Source organism: Callorhinus ursinus, unplaced genomic scaffold (assembly GCF_003265705.2).
Source record: "Callorhinus ursinus isolate GAN/ISIS: 27379988/994484 unplaced genomic scaffold, GSC_fseal_2.0 scaffold61, whole genome shotgun sequence".
Lineage (NCBI taxonomy): Eukaryota > Metazoa > Chordata > Mammalia > Carnivora > Otariidae > Callorhinus > Callorhinus ursinus.
In genome coordinates, this window is record NW_027397123.1 from 2,912,906 (window position 1) to 2,939,861 (window position 26,956).

General features: G+C 37.4%; 2 protein-coding genes across 12 annotated transcripts in view; one reads left to right on the forward strand and one right to left on the reverse strand.

The window, feature by feature from the left end:
- The window catches only part of ZFP14 (ZFP14 zinc finger protein), a 225,154-nt gene that overhangs the window by 67,270 nt on the left and 130,928 nt on the right, over window positions 1-26,956 (reverse strand). The window lies entirely within an intron of this gene.
- Window positions 1-26,956, forward strand: part of ZNF568 (zinc finger protein 568) — an 86,110-nt gene that overhangs the window by 36,587 nt on the left and 22,567 nt on the right. The window contains exons 7-8 of one of the 11 annotated variants that reach the window (XM_073885240.1): window positions 3,550-5,109; window positions 10,010-10,014. The exons of 9 other annotated variants lie outside the window; for them this stretch is intronic. In XM_073885240.1, coding sequence (XP_073741341.1) covers window positions 3,550-5,109; window positions 10,010-10,014 — 1,565 coding nt within the window. Of the gene's footprint in view, window positions 1-3,549; window positions 6,502-10,009; window positions 10,015-26,956 lie in introns of those variants that run through there. One more of the 11 variants, XM_025854460.2, reaches the window with a different exon arrangement.

Genomic DNA, 26,956 nt, shown 5'->3' on the forward strand with positions numbered 1-26,956 from the left:
TTGGGCCAGATAATTCTTTGCTGTAGGGAACTATCCTGTGCATTGTAGGATGTTTATGTAGGGTGTAGAATGTTTAGCAGCCTCTGTGGCCTCTATCTATTAGGTGCTGGGAGTACCAATCCCCTTTCTCCCCACTTCCCCAAGTTGTGACAGCCAAAAACGTCTCCAGATCTTTCAGACATTGCCAAATGTCCCTTGAGAGCCCAAACTGATATCTCCCTCCCTCCCTCTCTCTCTCTCTCTCTGTATATGTATTTTTGGTTTTATATTTTTATATTTATATATATATATATATATTAGTTCCAAACAACAATACCAATATTACTAATAATGAAAAAGACTACTGGGTTGCCTGAGTGGCACAGTCAGTTAAGCAGCCCACTCTTGGTTTCAACTCAGGTGGTGATCTCAGGGTTGTGAGATGGAACCCTATGTGGGCTCCACACTCAGCGTAGAGTCTGCTTGAGATTCTCTCTCCCTCTCCCTCTGCCCCTCCCCTGTGCACGTGAGTGAGCGCTCTCTCTCTAAAATAAATAAATCTTAAAAAGAACAAAAAAAAAAGAAAGAAAAATAAAAAGAATGTAGTTTAAGATTTCTTTGGTTGTATTTTTTTTCTCCCTTAGGGTATAGTCAAACTACTGTGTTTAAAGTCACTTGAAGTGCTTATGGCCCTAACTTCATATATAGATTTATTCTTTTCCATTTGTTTTCAATTTTTAAGAGTTATTTTGGCTTTTTTCCTCCTCATTTGATTTAACTTTTTTTGTTGTTATGTAAAACATTTACATGATTCCAATGTCAAAACTATAAAACAAGTCAGAGATGTCATGCTTCCATTCAGGATACATAAATGGAAAAAATCAATGTGCAGAGCAGCATTTAGAATATGCCACCTTGGGCGCCTGGGTGGCTCAGACGGTTAAGTGTCTGCCTTCGGCTCAGGTCATGATCCCAGAGTCCTGGGACTGAGTCCCACATCGGACTCCCTGCTCCTTGGGAGCCTGCTTCTCCCTCTGCCTCTCTCTCTCTCTGTCTCTCATGAATAAATAAATAAAATCTTTAAAAAAAAATAGAATATGCCACCTTTTTTATAAAGAGTGGGAGAGGCATATGTGTATGGATATATGTATGGCATATGTATATGTATTTAATATACGTATTTTAAAAGAATATAAGAATAACCCCAAAATTAATGAAAATGCTTACCCGTCAGGCAATGTAGGAAGAATCAGTGTTTCAGGGATAGGATGGAAGCTAGTCTTCTCTGAGTATGCTATTATTTGGTAATTTCTAATTAATATCAACTTGATATTAATGAAAGATGAGGTTTAGTACTCTTACACCACCACCACCACTTCCCCTTTCCTTTTTCTCTGGATATAGCTATATCACAGGTTTTGGCTAAATTGGTTTTCACTGCTTACTTTGTTCTTTTAGGTGATATACTGTTATACTGAGCCAAGAAATGACTATTAATTATATATCCTTACATAGATTTTTGTCATTCCTAGAGTTACTACTTGCCTAATTTTTCTGTTTGCTTTGTTTTCTATATATTTTTAATTGTAATGAGACTTTCAAATCTTTGTTTAAATAGGTAATTCATCAGTGTCACTAGTTTTCCTTATTTTGATGCATGAAAGCATAAAAAAGAAATTCTAAAAATCTAACAAATTTTTGATGCTTTTTTAATAGAACCTAGGAGTTTTTTGTTGAGTTGCAAATGCCAGTTCTAGAATTCTAGTTCTGCGGGTCTTTTGTTTTTAATCTTCTCATCTCCTACCTGGAGGTAAATGCCAGCATTCATGAGGGGCAAGCAAAAGAAAGGGATTGGAAATCTTACATTTAATATTGACAAGTTTACATAATTCCTAGGTTTTTAGTATGAGACTTCCTTTACATAAGCTTAATTTGTTCCTAAGTCTAGAGCCTATATAGTTCATTTTCTCTAGAGAGTAAGCTTTCTTTTTCCTGCTCAGGTTGTGGATATATGGCCACTTCCTGTGTTATGTGGGGGGTGGGGAGGTATTGGCGAAGATGCACTTACAGAGAAAAGAGCTTATTAGCAACTAATTTAAAAAGGAAGGAATTTATATGAAGGTATTAAATGTCCTAGAGAACCTTTGGGAGGACTGAAGGACCAACTATAGGATAAGCTTTTAGGAATGAGTCTCAACATCATATCAGAGAAGTGAGCTGCTAAGTGAGTTCCTTTTCCCACTATGATCAAGAAATAACTTCTAATGGGCCACCTGGCTGGCTCAGTTGGTGGAGCATGCAACTTTTGATCTCGGGGTTGTGAGTTCAAGCCCCACGTTGGGAGTAGAGCTTACTTAAAAAAAAAAAAAATGAGGGGCACCTGGGAGGCTCAGTCAGTTATGCATCTGCCTTAGGTTCAGGTCATGATCTCAGGGTCCTGGAATCGAGCCCTACATCAGGCTCCCTGCTCAGCAGGGAGTCTGCTTCTCTCTCTACTGGCTCCCACCCCCTGCTTGTGCTCTTTCTCTCAAATGAATAAATAAAATCTTAAAAAAAAAAAGAAATGGTTTCTGATTGAACCAGGGAAATACCTCTATAACCATGAGCTTCAGAACCTTACCACTTCTGTTGTAGTATTTAGGTAAAATGCCTGTTTTCTTTCTAATTTTAATTCATTTCTGAATTAAAATGTTGTATGATTAATCTAAATCACATCCAGAACCCTACATGCAAGTGTGTCCAGGAAATACAGTTATAACTCACTCTTCGCAGGTTGGAAAAACATAGGATGAGTTTGGAAAGATATTACTTAAGCAAATCCGTAATACTTGCCTCAGGGAGTGTAAGTGTTCCCTATTCAGACTTTAAATTAATCCTCTTCAGACATCGCTCTACCTTTTGAGTACCTGAATTCTCCAGTTTGTTAGCTTTTCCAGTGTTTTGTGGTTAAATCACTTTATTGCTTGACATTTGTATCTTTGTAGTACTTTATTTTTTTTCTTTGTAGTACTTTAACTTCTTAGCTCTGCCATTAGTTAACAGTTCCCTATATGCCTTTCATCTCCGTTCTTTTGTTGAAATCTCTTGTTTACCCTTCTTTACACTCTTATTTCCTTTGTTCTTGTGGATTTGACGTTTTATTTTTTTACTGTCATTTTAATGGAATTTTAGGGAGGAGGAGAAATAAACATATACATTCAATCCACTGTGTTTAACCACAAATGTTAATTTTATCCTCTGGTCATTTTGACTCCCTATCCAGTCATTTGTATCGTCAGCCTTTCGTCTTAATCTGTTCATGTTACTGATTTCTGCATTGTATAAGCATACTTTTAAAAGCAGTCAAAGCTACTTAGGCCTATCAATGTCAATTTTCTCTCCATAATATTTTATAGGAGTTAACCTCTTAAAACTTAAAAACTAGGGTAATTTGCACTTTGGATTTTTTTCATATTGGGAGACTAGAGTCAACATAAAAAATCAACTCCATAGGAGCAAATTTCTGAAATGTTATTAATAGTGTAGTAGCAGAAAAATTCAAAAGTAATAATTTTTGGTCCTCCATTTTAGAAGTTTGGGAAGTTGATGAACAGATCAAGAAGCAACAGGAAACACTTGTGAGGAAAGTCACATCCATCTCCAAGAAAACTCTGATTAAGGAAAATGTCATTGAATGTAAAAGAGTTACAAAAATATTTCCTTTGAGCTCAGATATTCTTACTTCAAGACAAAACTTCTTTGAATATGACTCACTTGATAAGGGTTTGGAACATAATTTAGATTTACTTAGTTATGAGAAGAACTGTGTAAGAGAGAAAAACTATGAGTATAATAAGTACAGGAAGCCTTTTTACCATTGTTCATCCCATGTTCTAACCCCTTTTAAGTGTAATCAGTGTGGACAAGACTTCAGTCATAAATTTGACCTCATCAGACATGAGAGAATTCATGCTGGAGAGAAACCCTATGAATGTAAGGAATGTGGAAAAGCTTTCAGCAGGAAGGAAAATCTTATCACACATCAAAAAATTCATACTGGGGAAAAACCATATAAGTGTAATGAATGTGGAAAAGCTTTCATTCAGATGTCAAACCTTATTAGACACCAGAGAATTCATACAGGGGAGAAACCTTATGCATGTAAGGATTGTTGGAAAGCCTTCAGTCAGAAATCAAATCTCATTGAACATGAGAGAATTCATACTGGAGAAAAACCCTATGAATGTAAAGAATGTGGAAAATCCTTCAGCCAGAAGCAAAACCTTATTGAGCATGAGAAAATTCACACTGGGGAGAAACCTTATGCATGTAATGAATGTGGTAGAGCTTTTTCTCGAATGTCATCTGTTACTCTACACATGAGAAGTCACACAGGGGAGAAACCCTATAAATGTAATAAATGTGGAAAAGCCTTCTCTCAATGCTCAGTGTTTATTATACATATGAGAAGTCATACAGGTGAGAAGCCTTATGTGTGTAGTGAATGTGGGAAAGCGTTTTCTCAAAGTTCATCCCTTACTGTACATATGAGAAATCACACAGCCGAGAAACCTTATGAATGTAATGAGTGTGGAAAAGCCTTCAGCAGGAAAGAAAATCTCATTACACATCAGAAAATTCATACTGGAGAGAAACCATATGAATGTAATGAATGTGGGAAAGCTTTTATTCAGATGTCAAACCTCATTAGACACCAGAGAATTCATACTGGTGAGAAACCTTATGCATGTACAGTGTGTGGGAAAGCCTTTAGTCAGAAATCAAATCTCACTGAACACGAGAAAATTCATACTGGAGAGAAACCCTATCATTGTAATCAATGTGGAAAAGCTTTCAGTCAGAGACAAAATCTCCTTGAGCATGAAAAAATTCATACTGGAGAAAAACCATTTAAATGTAATGAATGTGATAAAGCCTTCTCTCGAATCTCATCCCTTACTCTTCATGTGAGAAGTCATACAGGGGAGAAACCGTATGAATGTAATAAGTGTGGAAAAGCCTTCTCTCAATGCTCATTACTTATTATACATATGAGAAGTCATACTGGTGAGAAACCTTTTGAATGTAATGAATGTGGGAAAGCATTCTCTCAAAGAGCATCCCTTTCTATACATAAGAGAGGGCATACAGGTGAGAAACGCCGAGTGTACTAAATGAGGGAAGGCCTTTTCTTAAATTCAACCCATGCTTTACTTTTGAAACGTATTGGTGTAAACTTAAAAAAAATGAACAATATCTTTATGGAAAAACTGTAAAGCTTCACTGAAGGGCATAAGACTTGAATAAATCGAGAGAAATACCATAAATGCAGATGGAAAAACCTAATACCATAAAAATGTCAATTCTCCCAGAATTAATCTATAGACCTAATATAGTTCCAAACATCTAACACGAATTTTCTAGGATCTTTACAAAATGATTCTAAAATTCATGTGAAATGGAAATCCCTGGATTGCCGAGACAATTTTGAAAAAGAAGAGAGAGGACACATCTTCTACCATATACTATGGAAAAGTTATGGTCATTAAATAGTGTGGTATTGGAGCATGAATAGGTAAATAAACAGAATTTACAGAATAGAATGCCTAGAAATAAATCAGTGAATATATGTGAATTTGGTGTATATTAGACATGATATCATGAATCAGTAGAGAAGTGACAGCCAATAAAATTTGTTGGAGTATTTGGTTCTCCATATTAGGGAAAAAATAACTACATGCAACCTTACAACATAAAAAGAAACAGAATTCCAAAGGATTTGACCTGGAATGTGAAAAGCCAAACTGAAGTTCTTGGAAGGAAATACAGGATGTTGTCTATGACTTTGAGGCAGAGAAGCATTTTTTAAAAGACAAAAGGACCCTGTAGTTCCATTTCTGTATATTCATTCTAAAGAAACTCACAAATACCCATAAGAAATATATATATGAATTGAAAACAAGCTAATTATTGATGGGATAATGGGTAAATAAAGTGTGATACAGTTAAATAATGGAGTAGTATACAGCAGTTAAAAGTAATAAAGTAGATCTGTATTTTGTAACATGGATAGTTATGTAAAACAGTGTAGAGTGAAAAAAAATCAAGATCCCCGGATGAAACATTGTATAATGAATGACATTCGTGTAAATTGAAATTAAATCATGAAGAACAGTACTATGTTTTTTTATTATTGAAATATGTATGTATTTAAAATGGACTAGAAGGGTACATACCAAATTATTGTTAGTATTGTCTCTGGCAAGAGATTAGGTTTGAGAGTGTTGATCAAAGGGGGCTTTAGCCTTATTTGTAATTTTTATGCCTTAAAAAGGAAGATTGATAGCATATAAAATCTTAATGATACACAGTGGCAATATGGATGTCTTGTCTTAATGGTGTTTTTTGTAATTATTTCTTGGAATTTATGGGCTAGGGGAAGCCTGTGCCCATAGAAAGAATATTATGATGGATCCATATGCCCTATCAGATGCTGAACTATTTTATCAAATATATTTCCAGAAAATTAGTAATTAGAAGTAAGAGTCCTATTTACTGTATGTAATATGAAATTACCATACTTTATCAATCTTATGATGCTTTTTACATTTTAACATTTCTAAAATACATATTCATCTTTCAACCAATTATGTCTTAGATTTAAGTAAATATGTAATTATCAAGAATTTGAAAATCAGATGGCAGTGTGATACATCAAGTATGATTTTATTTACCATTTTAGGGCATCATGGTCTACTAATGATCCCTACTTTCTCAGTGTGTCTCACATTATTTGGCAATAGATTTGCTGGATTCATAGCTACCTAATTAGTAATGTATTAGAGTCATTGTGGAGAGAATAAGATTTTCTTGAGAAACTGACTATGTGACATTAGTTTTCTTGCCCTGTAAGTTTCCATACAACCAGGATAGGCATTAATATCATTGTTAATCATTACAACATTTTGAAATGAGAAAGCCTTTTATTTTCTTGAGATGGCCATAAGCAGTTTTGTAACAAAGCTTCACTTTACACCTATAGATCATATTATTCCTTTTACAACCCTTAATTTATATCCCCTATCTCATTTTGGTTGGAAGTGGTAGTGGTCTCAGACTCTGAGCAGTAATAACAGAGTTCCTCTAAAAGGATCTCATTCTCTATAATGATATATGAACAAACCCTTACTTAAGGTAATATTTTATTACAGCATCTCTGCAATATTACTTGATATACAGAAAACCATTAGTGCCTTTATAAAAAGGAGATTAGAATTGGGGCTATTGATCAAAAGGGAACTTTAGCAATGAATGTTTAAATGTTAACTAAATTTGTTTGAAGGTGATTTCACAAAACAAAATCTCAAACTACAGTTGTGATATGTAAGCATGACTGTATCAATTTTGACTTTTATTAGCCTTTTTTAAAAAGCTTGACAGTGATTTATTACAGTTATAAATTGCAGGGACTGATTTTCATGGAAACAACAATTTATCAAAACTTAAGTATCTGAATGAGTATTGTCATTTCATAGTCTCTTCTTTAGTAGGTTTTATGCTAAGTCCAATTTTGCCAGCACACCTAATTTTTGTAGACTTGTTTTTTTAAAAATTAGTTTTCAAAGTTCATATGTTATCTGCATAACAAAACCTGTGTTTGATGAGGATGTGCAGAAATTGGAAACCTTGTGCATTGTTGGTAGGAATGTAAAATTGTACAGCTCCTGAGGAAAACAGTTTGGCAGTTCCTCAAAAAGTTAAACTTAAGAATACCATATGATTCTGCATTTCTGTACCTAACTAGAATCCAGAAGAATTGAAAGCAGGGGCTCAAAGTGATCCTTGTACACCAGTGTTCATAGCAGCATATTCAGAATAGCGAAAAAATGGAAACAATCCAACTGTCCATCAATGGATGAATGGGTAAACAAAATGTGAGATAGACATACAATGGAATATTATTCAGCCATACAAAAGAATGAAATTCTGACCCATACTACAATGTAAACTTAAACCTTGGAATCGTTATGCTAAGTGAATTAAGCTAGACTTTTATGTTCTTTTATGAACAAAAATTGTATGATTCCACTTATATGAGGTAACTAAAATAGGCAAATTCATAGAGAAAGTAGAATAAATAGAGATTACTGGGGTGGGGAGGAAGAAATGGAGAGTTATTGTTTAGTGGGTACATTGGTTCTGTTGCAGATGAGAAAATAGTGATGATGATTATATAACATTATGAATGCATTTAATGCCACTTGTGTGATACAGTGTAACATAAAAATTGTTAAAATGTTAAGTTTTATGTTATTTATATTTTAACACACATGCACATACACAAGTTTAAAAATACCCTATTTTGTAATGCCAACATCTGAAATATTTGAGTCATTCTCTGTTGATAACGTTTTCTCTTGATTCTTTCTCACCTTTCCTATATTTTTGCTTATGTAGTAATTTTGATTGCATACTGAACATTGTGAATGATATGTTGTAGAGATTCTCAACTTTGTTATAATTTGCTCGAGAATGTTAACTTTTGTCCTAAAAACAGTTACCTTGGCTGGACTTAAAATCCCGTCTCTCTCCCCTCAGAAAAGTAATAGCTGGAATATCTGCTCTTCTTTCAGTCTTCTAGCTGTTGATGTCTATAGACTGGAGTTTACATAAATTTGTGAGGTTCAGGCATCAGTCAAAGATTTGGGCCAAATTTTTATGTAGATGTTGAATCTATGTACCTCCCTCCTTTCTGGGATTTAACTCTTAATTTTTAAACTACTTTAGCAGCCTCAAACTTCATCCTCCAACTTCTCAGGCCAATAAGACTGTGGCTTTCTACTTGCATTTAGCTACCCTATGCCACAGAGGCTGGGAAATACCATTATGTGATAATCTGTATAAATATTAATGTCTCACAGTATACTTTTTTTCCAAAGGTCAACTCCCCTTCAATTTTTTGCCTGTTTTTAGTTGTTCCCCAATGCCTTCACATTGTGTGTGTGTTTTTGTGTGTGTGTGTGTAAAATATATGTAATCTAGAGTTTATTATCTTTTATGGTAGTCTGAAATAAGGTAGTTTGCCACTACTAAAAGTGGAACTAGAAGATGACATTTGAGCAAAGGAGGTGAGGGAATGAGTCATGGAAGAATCTGGATAAAGAACATTTAAATATAGAGAACAGAAACTTCAAAGACCCTGCAGTGGTCGGGGCACCTTGCTGACTCAGTTGGTTAAGCGTCTGCCTTCAGCTCAGGTAGTGATCCCGGGGTCCTGGATTGAGCCCCGCATCGGGCTCTCTGCCCAGCAGGGAATCTGCTTCTCCCTCTTCCTCTGTGGTCGCTCTCTCTCTCTCTTTCTCTCGATCTCTCTCTCAAGCAAATAAATAAGATCTTAGCAACAACAACAAAGACCCTGCAATGAGAGCATGCCTGACATACTGAAAGAGTGGTAAAGAGTAGGACACTCTGGCCAAAGTAAAGTAAAGAACGAAGACAGCAGCGAGGGATGAAGTCTAGAAAGGGATCGAGGGCCGGATTCAGTAGTACCTTGAAGATGAGTCTGGGAAGGAACTTAAGTTTTGTCAAACATGGAAAACCTTAAGCAAAGAATTGACACAATCTGACTTATGTTTTAAAGGAATTGCCTTACAGAATCTAATGATAGTAGAGAGTAGAGGAGGAAGTGTGGAACCAGAGACACAAATCAAGAAGCTTGAGGTAGGGGTGCCTGGGTGGCTCAGATGGTTAAGCGTCTGCCTTCGGCTCAGGTCATGATCCCGGGGTCCTGGGATCGAGTCCTGCATCAGGCTCCCTGCTCGGCGGGGAGCCTGCTTCTCTCCCTCCCACTCCCTCTGCCTCTCTCTCTCTCTCTCTCTCTCTCTCTCTCTCTCTCTGACTCTCATGAATAAATAAATAAAACATTAAAAAAAAAAGAAGCTTGAGGTAATAGTCACTTGAATCTGGGTGATAGTGTTTGACATATTGAAAAGTAGCCAATTTCTTGAGATATTTTCAAGGTAAAACTGTAAAGACTTGGCTGATAGGTTAGGTGTGGTTCATTAGAGGAAGAGAATATTTTTGGCCTAATCAACTTGAAAGATGCAGTGTCCATCTGTTGAGATGGAAGAGCTTCAGGATGAGCTGTTTCAAGAGCCTAGATTTCCAAGCACAGGAATATTCTAGACAGTTAGATAAATGGATCTAGAATCCAGGGGAGAAATATGACTAGAGATACACTTTCATGAGTTGTTAGAATATTCATTATAGTTAAAGCCAATGGACTGGATGAGAAGAGATCTAAGGACTGACCTGTGGGGAGAACTCCAGCATTTAGAGGTCAGAGAAATAAAGACAAAGTAGCATAGGAAACAAGAAAGTGGAGCCAGGGAATTAGGAGAAAAATCCAAAGAGGGTAATGTATTGGAAGCAAAGTGAAGAAAGTGTTTTATAAAGGAGAAAATAATGAACTTTATCAAATTTTGTTAATTGGTCAAGTAAAGACAAGACTGAGAAACTGCTAAGTAACTGAGTTACTTAGCAATGTTAAAGTCATTGGTGACCTTGAGTAGTTTAAGTGGTAGTAAGTAAAATTCTGAGAGTAAAGAGGTAAAATGACTGTAGTGTTGGGAGACTTTACAATCTCTCTGATCAAGCAGAAAAGGTTGTTAGGCTTATAGATGATTTGAACAACACAATTAACAAATTTGATCTATTGGTACATATCTAGAACATGCAGCTGGCAACGTCAAAATACACATTCTTTCCAAGCAAACATGAAACATTTATGGAAGTTGACCACTCAGTATCAATTTCACTCATGTAATTTAAACAAAGGAATAAAAAGGGAACAAACCAAAAAACAGACTCCTAAATACAGAGAACAAACTGGTGGTTGCCAGAAGAAATATGGGTGGGGAAAATGGTGAAATAAAAGGGATTAAGAGTGCAGTTATCATGATGAGTACCGAGTAATGTATAGAATTGTTGAATCTTAATGTACACCTGAAACGAATATAACACTGTATGTTAATTATACTTCAATAAAAAAAACAAGTATCAACCAAATATCAGTAAATGATATCTTAAACTGCATTCATCACATTGCAGTTAAACCAGACATCTGTTACAAAAAGCGTAGGATCTTTCAGTGTATCAGAAAACAAGAAAGTTATCAAAGACTACTGGGGTCATTCAAAAAGACATAGGAGTCAACGTGAAAGGGCTTTCAGTGGCCAAAGATAAGATAATTTTAACAAGGAAAAGACTAATGACTACAGAAGATTGACATACAGCAATTTGTAAAAATCCATAAGATCAAATAATGCTGCAAGAAAGCAAGAAATCAAAACTCATTTTTTCCCACTAGTGGTAGTGGTATCAACTCCTTATATTGAAAACAAGAGGGGGCGCCTGGGTGGCTCAGTCGGTAAGTGTCTCCCTTCGGTTCAGGTCATGGTCTCAGGGTCCTGGGATCAAGCCTCGCATTGGGCTCCCTGCTCCGCTGGGAGCCTGCTTCTCCCTCTCCCACTCCCCCTGCTTGTGTTCCCTATCTCGCTGTGTCTCTATCTGTCAAATAAATAAAATCTTTAATAAATAAATAAAATTTTAAAAAAGAAAACAAGATAATTAAAGAGAAAGAATTAAAAAGGTGGGGCACCTAGGTGGCTCAGTGGGTTAAAAGCAGGGAGCCTGCTTCTCCCTTGCCCTCTGCCCTGCCCCCGCTCATGCTCTCTCTGTCAAATAATAAAATCTTTTAAAAAAAAGAATTATAAATATATCCTGCTTTCTCCATATGATTTCTATTTCATAATACCAAATAGTCCTAATAGAAGTAATAACTAATATGTATGGAAAATACATATGGAAAAATTCTATACAGAATAATTAATTAATAATTGTAAGAAGAACGCTAGAATTAGAAAAATCAATATTTTACAACCTCAACAAAATAACCCATTCAAGCAATAAGCATCAATGTGTGCTAAAACCCTAAATAAAGGGTGATTAAGAAACGGATATTTTTAGGATACCAAAGTCTCACCCTACATAAAATGCAACTTTAAAGTGGAACGATCAGATTCACCACTGGTCAATCTTGGCCTCAAAGTAGAACAATGAAATATTATGTACTAATTGATGTTATATAAAGGCAGAGCCAATAATTTAAAAAAATCTAATCAAACATTTAAATTTCATCCAATTAATAATATACATAAAATGTAGAGAAAAATAATGCCATGGACGCTGGGTGTCTCAGTGAGTTAAGCATCTGCCTTTTGCTCAGGTCATGGTCCCAGGGTCCTGGCATCGAGTCCTGCATCAGGCTCCCTGCTCAGCGGGAAGCCTGCTTCTCCCTCTCACACTCCCCCTGCTTGTGTTCCCTCTCTTGCTGTGTCTTTCTCTGTCAAATAAATAAAATCTTAAAAAAAAAGTTAATGCCAAAAAGAAGCAATCAGGCAAGTCCCAAATGTTGTATTTTCTTTAGTACAACTGACCTACTCAATTGATTAAGGCAATGACATGAGAAGAATATTCTAGATTAACAGAGATCTGAGAGACAACAATCAAATGCAATGCACCAACCCTATTTGAGTACTTTTTTGATGAAAACAATAGCAAAAAGATATTTGTGAGCGTAGTGGTAACTTACTGCATTTTTCTGATGACTAATGATATGGAATACCTTTTTGTATATTGTTGGCCATTTGGATACCTTCATTTGTGAAGTCCCTGTTGTGGTCTATTGCCCATATACTTATTGGCTTGTCTGTCTTTATTAATCTGTGGATATATGTTCTGGATACATATCCTTTGTCAGGTGTATGCATTATTTTCTCCCAGTAGCTTGATTTTTTACTTTCTTAATGGTGTCTCTTAACGAACAGAATTTCTTAAATCTTAGTGATGTCTAATTTATCAATATTTTTTCTTTTATGGTGAATGCTTTTTGTGTCCAGTTTTAAAAATCTTTGCCTGTAGTGGGGCATCTGGGTGGTTCAGTCGGTTAAGCATCTGCCTTCAACTCATGTCATGATCCTGGAGTCCTGGGATCGAGCCCTGCGTCAGGCTCCCTGCTCAGCAGGGAATCTGCTTCTCCCTTATTTCTGCCCCTCTCCCCACTCATGCTCTCTCTCATGCTCACTCTTTCTCTGGAATAAATAAATAAAATCTTAAAAAAAAAAAAAAGAGGGGCGCCTGCGTGGCTCAATGTTGGGTGTCGGCCTTCAGCTCAGGTGGTGATCCCAGGGTCCTGGGATCGAGCCCTGCATCGGGCTCCCTGCTGGGCGGGAGGCCTGCTTCTCCCTCTCCCACTCCCCCTGCTATTGTTTCTTCTCTGGCTGTGTCTCTCTCTCTGTCAAATAAATGAAATCTTTAAAAAAAAAAGAAGAGACCATCCTTTAACCATTGACTTTATTGAATTTTAGTGGTTTCTTTGTCATTAACCAGGTATCTAAATATGCTCAGTCTGTTTCTGGACTTTCTATTCTTTTCTGTTGATCCACTTACTTATCTTTGCACCAAACCACAGTCTTATTTACTGTGACTTTAGAACAGTCTTGATATCTGGTAATATATCTTCTTCATTTTTCCTTAGTTATATAGATCCTTTGCATTTCTGTACATATTTTGGTTTCCACAGTTTCCACAAAAATTGTGCTGAATTTTTTATTGGGAGTACATTGAATTTATAGATCAATTTGAATGAAAATTGACATCTTATTAACAATCTTAAAATCAATGAATGTGGGGAGTACCTGGGTGGCTCAGTTGGTTGGGCTTCAAACTCTTGATTTCAGCTCCAGTCATGATCTCAGGGTCATGGGATTGGTCCTCCCCTTCAGGTTCCCTGCTTGGCACAGAGTCTGCTTGAGATTCTCTCTCTCCCTCTGCCTCTGCCCCTGTTTGCATGTGCTCTCTAAATAACTAACTAACTAAATAAATAAAATATTTTTTAGAAATCAATGAATGTGGTCTATCTAGGCCACCATTCATTCCAGTACAGATGGAGAACACATATTAGGCCAGTGAGGAAAGAAGGAACAGCTGAATCAGTGGAGCAGGAAAATTTGGTATTTTATTTGCCAAATGATCAAGTCTGACCTTCAATGATACACAGAAATAAAGCCATGTAGATAAAGGATTTTAATGTTAAAAATAAAACTTAAGGGGCACCTGGGTGGTTCAATTGGTTAAGCATCTGCCTTCAGCTCAGGTCATGATCCCAGGGTTGTGGGATCGAGCCCCACATTGGGCTCCCCACTCAGCAGGAAACCTGCTTCTCCCTGTGCCTGCCACTCCCCCTGCTTGTGCTCCCTCTCTCTGTCAAATAAATAAAATCTTCAAAAAAAATAAAACTTAAGTGGTGCCGGGGTGGCTCGGTCGGTTAAGCATCTGCCTTCAGCTCAGGTCATGATCTCAGGGTCCTGGGATCAAGCCCCACGTCAGGCTCCCTGCTCAGTGGGGAGTCTGCTTCTCCCTCTCCCTCTGTCCCTCCTCCTGCTTGTGCTCTCGCGCTCTCTCTCTCAAATAAATAAAAATCTTTTAATAAAATAATAAAAATACTGGTAAAAAAATCTAGTTGAGTATCTTTTAGACATTGGGTAAGGAAATATTTCTTAAATAAAACATACCAGTTATTGATTAAAAATGAAATAATTGATATATTTGGCCACTTTAAGTGGTCATCCATCAAATGAATTTTTTTTTTAAGTAGACCCAACATCGAGCTTAAACTCATGACCTTAACTCACGGTTTAAACTCACAATCAAGACCTGAGCTGAGGGGGTGCCTGGGTGGCTCAGTCGTTATGCGTCTGCCTTCGGCTCAGGTCAGGATCCCAGGGTCCTGGGATCGAGCCCTGCATCGGGCTCCCTGCTCAGCCAGGAGCCTGCTTCTCACTCTCCCATCCCCCCCGCTTGTGTTCCCTCTCTAGCTGTCTCTCTCTCTGTGTCAAATAAATAAATAAAATCTTAAAAAAAAAAAAGACCTGAGCTGAGATCAAGAGTCAGATGCTTAAATCTTAAAAAAAAAAGACCTGAGCTGAGATCAAGAGTCAGATGCTTAACTGACTGAGCTACTTAGGCGCCCCTCAAATGGAATTTTAAACAAACAAACAAAAAAAGTTATAAATTAGGAAGATAAAGAATTGATATCAAGAATATATATATATATTTTAAACATTTCTAAAATCAGTAAGAAAAGCAAAAACGCAATAGGAATATTGACAGGAAACATAAGCACGCATTTTTAAAAAAATGTTTGAGATCAATAAATATATGAAGAGATGTTCAACGAAATTAGGGGTAGGGGAAATGCAAGTTCAAAAACCACAGCAAAATATCATTTTACATCTCTCAACTAGGAAAAGTTAGTCTGACAATAATGTATGTGTTAGTCAAGGCCTTGCAAGAAATAGATGGCCGCTCAGGGGCACCTGGGTGGCTCAGTCGTTGGGCGTCTGCCTTTGGCTCTGGTCATGATCCCAGAGTCTTGGGATGGGGCCCCGCATCAGGCTCCCTGCTTGGCGGGAGGCCTGCCCTCCCTCTCCCACTCCCCCTGCTTGTATTCCCTCTCTTGCTGTGTCGCTCTCTGTCAAATAAATAAATATAATCTTAAAAAAATAATAAAGGAACTATTTATAAAAACGTGGCTAGAGTATAGAGAAACCACAATATCCTGAGGCAGAGATCCATTATTACCCAGAATGTGAGAGGAGTCAGGGGAAGAGACTACCAGAACCCACAAACAGAGATGACTCTGTGGAAAGGATGCTTGTTAGGAGCTGAGACCTGTAGTTGAGGAAAAGAGCCAAAACCACACTTCCACAGGGACAAAATGGAGGTGGGGGATAAATACCTCATTCATTCTCTCTCTCTGATCTCCTGGTAGCCCTCCCACTGGATGAATGCAACGAGAAACCAGGAAAAAAAGTTACGAATTAGGAATATGTATTTGCTATATGCATAGCTGACATTGATGCAGTCCATACAGGTTAGCCTCAGGGTACAGAGTAGGATGAAAAAGAATAGAGAATTGATCTGGAGGGGCAAATGGAAGCTATTCAGCACAAAAACCAAATGTTGGAGAGGATGTATGTTCCCAAGTTCTGTTATTCATTGCTAGTAGGAACTTAAATTAGTAAGCCATAGTTTGGCACTGTAGTTTTATCTTCTGTGATTGAACATTTACATGCCCAGGAACTTCATTCCTAGAAGTACACCCCAGATAAGCTCTCACACATGCACATCAGGAGACATGTACAAGAATGTACATTGCTGCGCTGTTCTCAATAGCCAAAACACAGAAATAACCCAGATGTCCATCAACTGAAGAAGGTGCTTTGTTCTCACAATGGAATACTTATATAACAGTCAAAATGAAATGTGTGACACATTACAGAAAATCTTATGATCATATTAGAAGAAACAGTAAATTGCAAAGATTACATATAATTAACCTATTTATAAAGTAAAAATAGATAAAAATATACTTTTTAGCAAAACATAAATACAGTAAAACTACATAAAAGCAAAGCAAGGGATTAATGAACGCAGGATTCAGGGTGATATTTGATCCATTAGGAGAGGAAGGGGGATGGGAAGGGGTTATATATAATTATATATAATTATCAAGGTTGTAGATATTTGCTGGGTGTTGGATTCATGGGTGCTTATAACATTATTTAAAATAAATAACTTCATTGATCAGTTTAGAATAAATTATGATACTGGGACAAATGAGTCCAAAATCTTAGTGACTTACAACAACAAGGAAATATTTCTCATATTTACATCCATTGTAAATTGGTAGCTGTTCTCTTCCATATCACCTTTATTCCAGGACCTAGGTTGAAGAAGTAGCACTTCATAGAATGTGGCAGTCTCGTGGCAGAGGGAAAAGAGAGATGGTGAAACCATCAACAGCTCTTAAAGCTTCTGCTCTGAACTGGCATATGTCATTTTTACACATTACCATGTCTGGTATCAATGGACAGGAAGTATAATCCTGATATTATGTTATAATATCAAAATCTACCACACTAACCAACTAAATAACCAATGTAGGCCCTGAATGGACTTGATGAGCATGTGTATAACCCAAGGGTTGTTTTTTCTATAACTGTGTGCACCTGAGGAGCGCCTGGCTGGCTCAGTCAGTGGAACAACCTTGATCTTGTAAGTTTGAACCTCACATTGGGTATAGAGATTATTTAAAATCTCTAAAAAAATAAAAAAAAAACCCTATGTGCACCTGAAGTAAAAAATATCAAAACCCAGCAAAACAAAAGATAAAGTTAGGAGGCATGGATCTGGTATCTACATTTCTTTTCAATTGAATTGCATTCCTTATAATTTTCAAGTCCAAACGATGTTCTAAAACTTGACTGAATGACCTCTAAAAGAATCAGCTCTGAAAAAAATATATATATAACCACCTACTTCCCAAGCCTGTGATTAAGGTACAATATCTGTAAAGTCAAAATTTTCAGATGAAATTGTGATGCAAGAGTACAGTTGTCCTATGATTTTCAAAGGGTGAGTTGGAAGTCTCCATTTCTATATGGACTTGTGTCCCAAGAATTACTAGGAAGGGTTTGTAGGATTTTGCTGAAGTAAGGATGGGTATAAGCTTTATTTATTTATTTTTATTTTTATTTATTTATTATTGTTATTTATTTATTATTTATTTATTTTTTAAAGATTTTATTTATTTATTTGACAGAGAGAGACACAGCGAGAGCAGGAACACAAGCAGGGGGAGTGGGAGAGGGGGAAGCAGGCTTTCCACGGAGCAGGAAGCCCGATGCGGGACTCCATCCCAGGAATCTGGGATCATGACCCGACTCGAAGGCAGACGCTTAACGACTGAGCCACCCAGGCACCCCGGGTACATGCTTTATTTAATCATGTTAACATTAGCCTGTCTCTTTGGATTAGAGTAGTGGGTCTCAAAGTTTGCCAAAAGGCAACCTAGATTTTGGTTAGTTTTGTTTGTGAGAAAGTTTGATTATTTTGAGGTCTGTATACCAGGGGAAATGGGCAAGATCTCTAATAGGAGAGAATCCCATTTCCCGTTGATCCCTACCCAGACTAGTGAAGAGTCTTTTCACCAATTGAATGGGGACTGAGTATGCTGAAACACACTAAAATGTGGAGGGCAGAGGCCAAGATCCTTGGGATATAGGATTATTTCCAATTCAGAAGTGTGGGAATGAGGGGAGAGAGGAAATGAAAAGTCAGTGCTATTTTAACATTGAAATAAACTTTCAGGACTTATGAAGACTTCAGCACACTTAAAGTCAAATGTGGTAAAAAAAAAAAAACAGCCTACATCAAAATTATTTTTATATGTCTACATAAAACTGTGTTGAGAATTAAACATGCAAATCAAATTTTAGAGACTTTGGATTATAAAAGGTAATTTTTATATTGTAGTTCTCATATCTTTTTTTAAAGATTTTATTTATTTATTTATTTGAGAGAGAGCGCATGAGAGGGGGGAAGGGTCAGAGGGAGAAGCAGACTCCCTGCTGAGCAGGGAGCCCGCTGTGGGACTCGATTCCAGGACTCCGGGATCATGACCTGAGCAGAAGGCAGTCGCTTAACCAACTGAGCCACCCAGGCACCCTGTATCTTAAAGCCTCTACATAGGTGTGAAATATTTGTAGGCCCTTGATTAGTCCACAGGTGTCAGGCTGTCTGCCCATCATTACTTTTTTCCTTTTCTCAACCCTGACTCATGTCTCTAAAACTTCCCCATCCACTTATTTAATGACTGAAGTTTTTCTTTTCTTTTTTTCTCTTTTTAAAAATTGAGGTATAATTTACGTATGGTAAAATAGAAAAATCTTAAGTATGCATTGTATGTATATAATTGTGTATTTACCACCCAGATCAAGAAATAGAATATTTCCATTCCCTCAGAAAGCTCCCTTGGCTTCTTCCCAGACGATAACCATCCCCTTCTGAGATAATCATTCTTCCCACTTCCATTTCCATAGATTAGTTTTGCTTGTTTTAGAACTTTACATAAATGGAATCAGACAGTGTTTTTGGTATCAGGCTTCATTTGCTTAGACACTGTGAGATTCATCGATGTTTCTGTGGTGGCAGCAGGTTCTTTTTCTTGCTGAGTAAGCATACCATAATTTGTTTATCCAATCACCTGTTGATGAATAATTGGGTTGTTTCCGGTTTGGGACTATTATAAATAAAGCGGCGATGAACATTTGTATGCAAGTCTTTGTATAGATCTATGTTTTTATTTCTCTTAGATAAATTCTTAGGAGTGGATTAGGTGGATCCTATCAAATGTATATGTTTATGAAAGTTCTCAATTTTTGGTACTGTTAATTCAGTGTCAGTAGGTTCATTTTACTTAGCTTGGCAAGCCATGGAAAAGTAGCCACTGATTTATACTGATAACTTTGTATACCAACAAATACAGATGAAGATCAGCTGCACTGGCAGCTGCTTTGTTAGAACACCGGGGTCAAAGCCAAAGCAAAGCTTCAGCAGCTGTTTCTGGAGCATAATTAATGACTATTCTAGTGTTCCCAGATAACCAGCTGCTATTTCTCCTCTACCTAAATTTAACAACTGAAAGCAACATGAACAGCCATTTTATGTAATACTCCCAATATAGTCTCTGTTAAATGAGCTTGGTAGAGAGCTATGTTATGACTGGTGCCCCATTCCAAAGTTGTTTCTTGCGTTGATGATACCTCTGCATGTTTTAGAGAGGTTCAAGTCACATACAAATTTGTTATATTAGCCTCAACCTTTGTGAGATATTACTTTCTCGTTGCATGTTGGACAGTAACTTTCTAAGATCTGGTGTGTAACGTGCAAGTGTGATTTTTGTGATGTCTGGGAGTTCTGGGAGTAGCTTGAAGGGACAAATACTGAGGGGAGAGAATAAGCCATAAGTGTTATCTAAAACGGGAGGCATCGAAATCGATCTGATCTTTAAATCAAAATGATAAAGTGAAGGTGGACACAAATGGTGGATGAATTTGCAACAGAAGGCAATAAGACATGTCCCACAGGATGACTAACACCCTCGTGTGAGAGGTGGAAGAGGGGCACCTCTGAATAAAAGAATTTATCTTTTGCACTTTCTTAGACACTGGTCTAATCTTTAGTATACGCCCCAAGGTGGGACAAACAAGTACTACAGGAGGGAGATTATAGCCAGTCTCGAAATTTTCATTAAGGGTGTAGATGTGATCTTATTTTCTTGGGAGTCTTTGGTCACATTAATTAGAATACAGAAAGGCACTTAGCTGTTTCCTCAAAGACCAAGTAAATATCACAACACATCATTTGTTTTTTGAAGTAGTGCTTCTCAAAATGTCTGTGATGAAATACAAAGTTTTTTTTCTTTTTTAAAATCTGCAATCTGTTGTGAACCAAGAATTTTGGAAAATATAATAAATTTGTTTGAAAAAGAAAAACATACAAAACACAAGCTCCAATTTTTTTTAGTTTTGGCTTTAACAGACATAAAATTAGATTTTCATAAATATAACCAGAACAAACATAACATAGGGGGGAAAAAAGAATACAAATAACTGTTTACATTGTTCATTAACGTGTGCATAGGGATGAATGATATGTAGAATTACTATTACACTCATAATTTTTTGTAGATCCGTAATCATAAGCAAATGAAATATGAAGAAAATAGCAATTCTCCCTAAGGTGTCTATATGTACACGTTGAGCACGGTACATAACATTTTTCAGAGTTTCTGTGACAAATGAGCTGTTTAAGTTGTGGAGTAGGAACTTCTCTCTCCTGTGCCACCCAACCCCCACCCACCTTGCGCTCTCACATCTGTCCACAGGCCCCAGAGTCTGCACTCTTTCTTCTACCTTAGTGAGAAATGCTCCACTTAAAGAATCACCAGCCTCTGCCACTTCCAAGTGTCACCTTCCTCATAGGTTTCACATGGGGTTCCTCTCAAGAGTGATTCCTGTTCCTGAGGCATTGTCCTCTTACTTCCATCCAAAGAATCTGATTTGCAGGTATCTTTAGTTCTAACTGTGAATTTTGCCCATGTTTTAAGCCAGAGACATTGTCTCTTTACCTGGAATCTTCACTCCACTCAACTGGAATGGCTCAAGTTCTATCTTTTCTACAGGAAGCCAATTCTCTGGTGCTAGGTGCTTGTATTAGGCAAAATAGACAGCTTCAGTCTATCTTTTCTCTGCTGATTTCCATCAGAGATGTTGGAAGAATTCAATATTTTCTTTCCCAGCCTACCTGTGATTAAGGGCAGCCATGTGTCATGAATCTGGCCATGAGTTATAAGCAGAAATATTTGGGGGTGAGGGGGTTTGAAAACATTTTCTTTCTTAATAAAAGGGACATAATCAGCTAGCACAGTCCCTCCCCTTAATTTTTGCTAAACAGTAGAGACCAACCTTGAGTCCCTTTATAAGGCATCATTCTCTGTGAGGAATAGCTAACCCACCTGGTAGAAGGTCAATTATGTTAGATCTCTCTTTCCATCATGGCTGGGATAGAGAGACATCTCACAAGTATAGACACATATTATCTTAGATTTTCTTCCCCTGCCTATGATGTTTATGCCAACATCACCAACCACAGACACAGAATGCTTTATCCACCATCATGGCATCCTGCACAGCATTTTGTCTGAGCAGTGCATTCATGCCTGAGAAATTAACCAGTCTTACCACAAATTCCATCGCCCGGAATCAGCTAGCCCAATTGAAAGTGCCATTTGGAGACATAACCCTAAATGGCTGGAGTTCTGTTTTAAAGGACATAGAATATATTCTGAATTCAAGATCATTATGGCCTCTCCCTATACTCAAATACATGCTCCAGGAAGGGGTCAAGTGGGAGTGATTTCTCTCACTGTAGCACCTAATGGCCCACTCACAGAATTTGACCTTTGCTTGTACGGAGATATTAGTCCCTGAGGGACAATGCTTCCACCTGGAGACATACCGATAGCAATAGTGCTACTGAATTGGGAGATGATGTCTTTTTTTTTTTTTTAAGATTTTATTTATTTATCTGACAGAGAGAGACACAGTGAGAGAGGGAACACAAGCAGGGGGAGTGGGAGAAGAAGAAGCAGGCTTCCCGCTAAGCAGGGAGCCCAACGCGGGGCTCGATTCCAGGACCCCGGAATCATGACCTGAACTGAAGGCAGATGCTCAAGGACTGAGCCACCCAGGTGCCCCTGTCTTGAACATTTTTAACTCCTTTAACACTGAACAGGAAAAAAAGAAGTTAATCCACTGGCTGGAATGACTGATCCTAATTACCAAGAAGGAATCAGGTTAATGCTATGCAATGGAAGTAAATGGGCCTATATTTGAAACCCAGCGATTCTCTGGCATTCCTTTTAGACCGTCTATGTCCAATAGTAAAGGTTAATGGGAAAATGACAGCAATAAAAAGCAAAAAAAAAAAAAAACATATAAAATGATTGAGGACTCAGAATCTTCAGGAATGAGGGCTTGGGTCTCTCTACCAGATAAAGAACCTAGAGCATTTGAGGCTCTTGCTGAAGGCAACAGAAATAGGGAATGGGTTGTCAAAGAAGGAAGTCATAGACATCAGCTGACCTCATATCTGATTAAGACATGAGGACTGTAATAGCCTTGCATATTTTCTCTTTGCTTGTTATATGTGTTTATATACTAACTGCCATTTTTTTCTCTCTCATTTTTATTTCATATACAAGTTATTGGGGGTTAACTTTACAATTTATTCTTTTAGGCAACAGAATATTCAGTGGGACTATAAATGAATATGAGAAATAATTAATAAAGCCAAAAATTAGTGAGTTAATTAATATAGCCTACTGTTAGAATCATACATTTTCTTATTTGGATAGAAATATAGAGTTGTTTTGTGTTGTATGGGAGCTCATATGTGTGTAGAAGTGTAGAAACTGAGTAGTCAAAGGCTTCCACTGTGCCATTATCAGTTTATTGCCTTTCAGCTCCGAATTCAGCCTTCAATACCTGCTCTGTAAAAAGGGACTGGATCCTTTAAGCATTTCTTCTTTACAGTGAGAATGATGCGAAGCTATGTTAGTAGAGGGCACTGGAGAAGGAAAGGGGCTTCTCTTCCTGGCTTCTCTTCTGAATGGTTGCTGCATTTTGCTTTCTCTTGTTCTTGCTTCATGGTCTGTGGGGTATGTGTATGTGAAAACATTCAGTGATGCTTAGCATCAGGTACGCCCCAGAGCATGGAGTGTCTTGGAGACCTCACAGACCTGACCTGGACCCAGTGACCACCTTGCTGAGACCCTCCTGATGACACACTGTGTGCTCCAGGCCACATGTGCACAGTGGCATCCCAGTTTTCTCTATATGCCTGCCCATCAGCCTTGACTTGTATGTGCCATAGAGGGCTATCTCCTGCAGGCTTCTTGATGTGGATACCATGCATCTCAGCTGTCTATAGTCCCACTCCAACTCTCTAAGTACTTGGCAACCCAGGAAATTTCTCTGCCATCCAGTAGGATGCAATCACATCTTCTCCAAGGAGGTCTGAAACCCAGCCTCTGGGGGGGATCTTTCATCTAAGTTTGTCCTTCCTTAGGGTCTCTCCCTCAGCCCTAAGGGGCCCTTAAGAATTTTTTGATGTCTTTATATTACTCATCATTGATTAATAATTCTTTATATTAAAACTCTGTTTTAAATTCTGGTGGGATTTCTGTTTTCTGAACAAACCCAAATTGATGCAAACTGACGATAGGAATAGAGTGTTGACAAAAAGTTTCTCTCCATTTTTGGCAGAAGCCCAGCATCATTCACTAAGATCTGCACATGATACCCAGCTCTTAGAAGTCTCATAAGGCAGAACAGCTTGCCATCTGCCTCCTTGACAGATGAGAATCTCCACATTAAAAACTCTCATCTTGGGGCGCCTGGGTGGCTCAGTTGGTTAAGCGACTGCCTTCGGCTCAGGTCATGATCCTGGAGTCCCGGGATCGAGTCCCGCATCGGGCTCCCTGCTCAGCAGGGAGTCTGCTTCTCCCTCTGACCCTCTTCCCTCTCGTACTCTCTCTCTCTCATTCTCTCTCTCTCTCAAATAAATAAATAAAATCTTTAAAAAAAAAAAACAACTCTCATCTTGGAGTGCCTCGGTGGCTCAGTCGGTTAAGCGTCTGCCTTCAGCTCAGGTCATGATCCCAGGGCCCTGGGATGGAGCCCCACATTGGACTCCCTGCCCAGCGGGGAGTCTGCTTCTCCCTCTCCTTTGTGTTCTCTCTTGCTATCTCTCTCTCTCTCAAATAAATAAAATCTTTAAAAAAAAACCTCTCATCTTTCTCTCCAAGATATGTATGTCTGCCTATCAGAGCTCTAACAGAACATTGGGCATAGAGAAGCTCAACAAGTTGAAAGTGAAGATCTGTTTACAATGATGTTATATATTTATGGGGTTTAAGTTCTAAAGTCAGGAACAAAATAAATTTGTTGTATTCTGAATTATTCTGTAAAATATCTTAAATGGTTCACAAAACATATAACATAGATTATCCAGCACTGAAGGATAATATGTATATATGTATATCAAAAGTATACCATCAATATGCATATATAATTGTCCATATATAAAATATAATTTCATGATTCATATTTATATGAAAGAGTAACATACATATTAATTTATGTGAAACAGTAATATATACCTTATAGTAAGTATGCAGATGATTGTTGGGAAGTAGGAGATTCATATGGTTCTAAATTATCAGCCCTCAGGTTACTTACCAATTAGAAAGGAAAAAAATATAACTTTACAGTGGAGATATCTGGCCATTACAACCTTAACCAAATGATCAAATTTAACATCACTAAGAGTGAAATGACACAACCTCATGTTTCCCTGATGTGATACAGCAAGAGGACACAACATTGTCTGTGTAGTATCCTTACCAAACGTGTTTTATCTGGATTTTACCATAAGGAAATAACTAGACAATCCAGAATATAAGACATTCTATAGAACAAATAACCTGGATTCTTAAAAAAAAAATTCAATGTCTGGAGAAAACAAAAAAATGGAGGGACTGTTCTAGATTAAGAGACTAGAGGCATAACATTAAATGCAATGCTTTGTGTCCTATTTAAAAACCTATACAAGACATTTGGGGACATTTGAGGGAAATTTGAATATGAATGAATTATGGAATTAATCATTTCCTTGGGTCTGATCACAGTGTTGTAGTTAGAGTTACATGGAATGTACTACTGTGTCTAATGGTATAAGTGTGAAACACTGTGTTTTGTGGTACATAGTGAAATATATGTGAGATATGGTGTTTAGTGATCTGTGGGAAGAAAATGCCCTTGTTTTGGGGAGATATATGCTGACATTTATTTTTTTTAAATTTTTTATTGTTATGTTAATCACCATACATTATATCATTAGTTTTTGATGTAGCGTTCCATGATTCATTGTTTGTGCATAACACCCAGTGCTCCACGCAGAATGTGCCCTCTTTAATACCCATCACCAGGCTAACCCATCCCCCCACCCTCCTGACATATTTAGTAGTGAAGTATCATGATACTTGAATCTATTTTCAAATGGTAGGAGAGAGAGATTATCAAAAGTGGTAAGTTGTCAACAATTGGTGAATCCAGGGGATAGGCATGTATAAGAATCCTTTGTACTATTCTTTCAATGCTTCTGGAAATTTGAAAAATTTCAAAATAAACAGTTGAAGACAATGTGTCTATTAGGTGACTGCACTCTATCATATGGGAGAAATACATGTGGGAAGGCACTGAGCTGCTTGTGGATGTATCCAAAGACCCCACTAACACAGGAGAACTAGGGAACCAGTTCCTCAACCTGTTTCTCTAAAAGAAGTTTCAGGAGAAGGAATGCGGAATATCCTGGTTGGGGCAGGAGGGTGTGTATCTCAGGAAGGCAGATGGACTAATTTATCAAGAACATGGCTTTCTGATGACTGACATGTCAGTCCATCCTCCTGCTCTGAGGGAAGGAAGATTTCTTCACCCAGAGATTGGGGTCAGAACTCTGAAATGGATCTAATGGGCTAAAATCAAATTGTTGGCAGAGCTGCATTTCTTCTCTAGGTTCTAGGGGAGAATCTATTTCCTTGCCTTTTCCAGCTTCTAGAAGCTGCCTGTATTCCTTGGCTCATAGTCCTTTACTTATTGCACATCATTCCAAGTTTTCCTTCTGTCTTCACAGTTCTTTTCTGGCTCTGACGCTCCTGCCTTCCTCTCTAAGGAGCCTTGTGATTATACTGGATCTACTCAGATAATATAGAATAACTTTCTCATTTCACCAAAAACTCTTAATTTAAGTGTATCTGCAAAGTCTCTGTTGCCATGTAAGATAACATAGTCATTCACAGGTTCTGGGGATTAGGACTTGGACATCTTGAGTGGGAACATTATTCTACCACATTATCTAATTGGAATCAATTGATATGTATATTTTTTCTCCTTTAATTTGTTCATACAGTACATTTTGTATGTTTTTAATGCTCTTCCAACATTATCTGTTGACATAATCACTGTACAAATTTTATAGGACATGTTGATACCAGCCTTTTATTTGGAATTTTTGCATCTATAATCACAAATATTAAAGTAATTAAACAAGGATGCCATTAGACTGAAATAGTTCTAATGCATTGGTAGCCTATCAAAGCAAACCAAAACCTAACCCAAAATCAATGCACCCCAGAGAAAATAAAACTTAAGAACAATTAATAACAAAAAGCCACCTTAGCTTTGCCATACAAGGCAAACTGCTTAAGTTATAGCTAATCAAATAATTTCCTTGCTTTTCCTCAGGGTCTTCTCTATAAAAACCTCTCCATTATCTCCTGTTGGTGGGGTGCTCCTATCACTTTCAGTTTGATGCTGCCTGATTCAAGTCAATGTATGCTCAAATAAATTCTTGAAAATTTTAGGGTAACTCAGTTTATCTTTTAATCCAAATGAAACTAACCAGTACTTTT